Raw genomic sequence first — 2,590 nt, forward strand, 5'->3', positions numbered from 1 at the left:
ATTTCTGAGAAGGCTGTCCAAAATATTTAGTTGTGCCACAGAAGATCGATGCTGTGAGAGAAATAATTGAGCAAGATTTTCGTGTGATACGACTGAGATTGAAGCATCCTTGGGCATTAAGAAAATGATTAAAAGCTACGATCGTGATGAAAGCTTCCACATCTACATACACAGCTGAAAAATCCTGGATATATATATATGAGTCCAAAAAACAAAAAAACAGCAATATACTTCCTTCCTAGTCCCAAAAGTGATACAAAAAAAGGGCTAGTCTACCTTCATGGAGAACATTTTTCACTTTTACAAAATCACATAAATTGGCGCTCCCGTTTTTACATTCCGCAAGATTTCTACGTTTTCAAAACGAAAACATTTTCGTTGACGAAATAAAAAGTAAACGGCTTTTTATACAACAAAAAGAACAAAAAGAAAAAAATAGATGACTTATTGATGCATTGACATAAACTTGACACCTATGGAGGTATATCAGGGTAACTTGTGCTTTCTTTATAAATAATTTTATTTTAACCCAACCTCAAATTTGGCTCGGAAAAAATTGGCCAGAAATTTAAAAAGCACACTACGCATCACACTTAAAAGAGCATTTATTTCAGTTACCAAGCAATCGTTTGTTTTGCTGTCACAGTATACTATTGAAATGTTTTACAGCATTTCTCCAGTCTATCGTTAGCAACACAGAAACACACATCAAAACACGCCACAACAAACAGATATTCCTTTTCAGGGTTTCATAAAATAGTCTCCCCAAAGACTACGTATTCAAATAGTTTTTGATTATAATAACGTAAGTGATCTGACCTATCATAATCCTACAATAACACCCCATTCGCCTTCCAATGCTGCTAGAACCATGGCCTTTCTGGGTCGCCTGAATAACCAGGGCGTTCTGATTAATTGCGAGATATTCAGTGGCAATCGCCCCAAAGCTCTAGAGAGTCAAAGCCCCCAAGGGAATGCAGAAGAACACGGTACAGATGCACAGCTCCTAGGTGCCAAATCCTCCAGAACCTTCATCAAAACCTATGACGATGGCAAACTCGTTCCTGCCATTGGGAATCCCCGCACATTACGTTATGTGGACAGTTCCCTTTCGTCCTGTGACGCCAATTTCATGGACGAAACGGATGGGTCCACACTATGCTACTGTTCGCAGAGAACCAATGAAACGGAAACGCAAGCAATCTGTTTTCCGCAGGAAAATGAGAGTGCAAGTTCTTCAAATTCGTCGCAATATGAAGAGGCAATGCCTATCACAATGGAGGAGGAGTTAATGCTGGAAAAAGACTCCACCACTTCGATGTGCAGTTCAACAATTGATAACAATCCATACATTCCTTCGCTCAAACTTCAATCGAGATCCGATACCGATTCGGGGGCATACTCTCCCACATACAGCCAGACGATCAAGGTCCTGAAGCTGGAGCGTCCGGTCAAAGAGGCCTACGACACTTGGCTATCGGCGAAGCGCGCACAACACCATTACAAGCATGAGGCCGAACTCCAGAAGGAGGAGGATCGCCTGCAAAAGGCAGCCGAACGTCAACGGCTGGCCAAGGAGCGCTATAAGCAATGGTGCTGGCAAAAGTCCCAGCAGCAGTCGACGTCCAAATCATCCATGAAAGCCGCCCCGAATGGTCCCAAGAACAAGAATAATTCTGCTGCAGCTCCACGTCTTGATGCCGCCGCCCAGAGGCGTCTGCAGGAGTGGGAATTGGAAAAAGTCAAGCAGGCCGAGAAGCGTCGTCAGCAGCAGCAAAGGGAGGCTCAAAAGCTCCATCAAGAGAACCTTTTGCGCCTCAAGAAAGCGGATGAGGCCTTCGAAAAATGGATTCAGAACGTGTCGCAGCGACCAAAGCCAGTGCCTCTCAATCAGGGCTTCAAGTCGCTGCGTGGCACAATCTCTGATATCTATGTAAATCCGAATGAGTGGGTCGATTGAGTATTGTGAAGATACAAGCAAAATCTTTGTTTCATACACTAGTATATATTGAGGTTCAAAACAGCATTTATTGCAGCGAAATCTATGTTTAGTATGTGGTTTAAAAGTATCCTTTACTGACAATCGCTAACTCATTAGCAGCATTAAAATCAAAGCACACTAAAGGTCAATTTTACTTGTAATTCCCCGCCACTACACTCCAACACGCACACCATAGCATGCCATTAATGAGCACCCACTAAGCCCCACAAACCCACAAAGGAGATCTTTGTGGGAGAAATGTTAGAAGTTACATCAGCACACACTCCACTCGAATAATCCCCCCTACTATGCACACAAACACTTCAAATCAAAACATACGCAAGCAAGCATTCATGGGCATCATCAGCCGGCATCCAGCATCAGTGTGTCCTTTTCGCAGCATGACGCTCTCAGAACTGCGAGTAGTATCCTTCTGGGCGTTTGCATTGGATGTCTACTTTGACGGTCCAACGAGGACACACAGCTGCACACACATACAGCTGCCATATACTCGTGTGTAGCCAACACCTTTGAGGCCTTTTGATTTTGAATTTCATTGAAGAGGCTACCTCCTTAGCCCCTCTTGTCTATGGAATAGTTTTGGGTTTG

At 43.4% G+C, this 2,590-nt stretch overlaps 1 protein-coding gene across 1 annotated transcript; it reads left to right on the forward strand.

Moving 5' to 3' along the window:
* The first annotated feature begins 739 nt into the window (after window positions 1-739).
* Window positions 740-2,113, forward strand: LOC6596336 (coiled-coil domain-containing protein 34). Its single transcript, XM_002021657.2, has 2 exons — window positions 740-805; window positions 868-2,113. Exon 2 carries the CDS (start codon window positions 872-874, stop codon window positions 1,958-1,960), a length of 1,089 nt encoding a protein of 362 aa, XP_002021693.1. The 5' UTR covers window positions 740-805; window positions 868-871; the 3' UTR covers window positions 1,961-2,113.
* The last annotated feature ends 477 nt before the right edge of the window (window positions 2,114-2,590 follow it).

Source organism: Drosophila persimilis, unplaced genomic scaffold, assembly GCF_003286085.1.
Source record: "Drosophila persimilis strain 14011-0111.01,24,50 unplaced genomic scaffold, DperRS2 tig00000124-arrow-pilon, whole genome shotgun sequence".
NCBI lineage: Eukaryota > Metazoa > Arthropoda > Insecta > Diptera > Drosophilidae > Drosophila > Drosophila persimilis.

Excerpts from the sequence above, each read along its gene's own strand:
- LOC6596336 (XM_002021657.2), top strand. The coding sequence starts at position 872 with ATGGCCTTTCTGGGTCGCCTGAATAACCAGGGCGTTCTGATTAATTGC.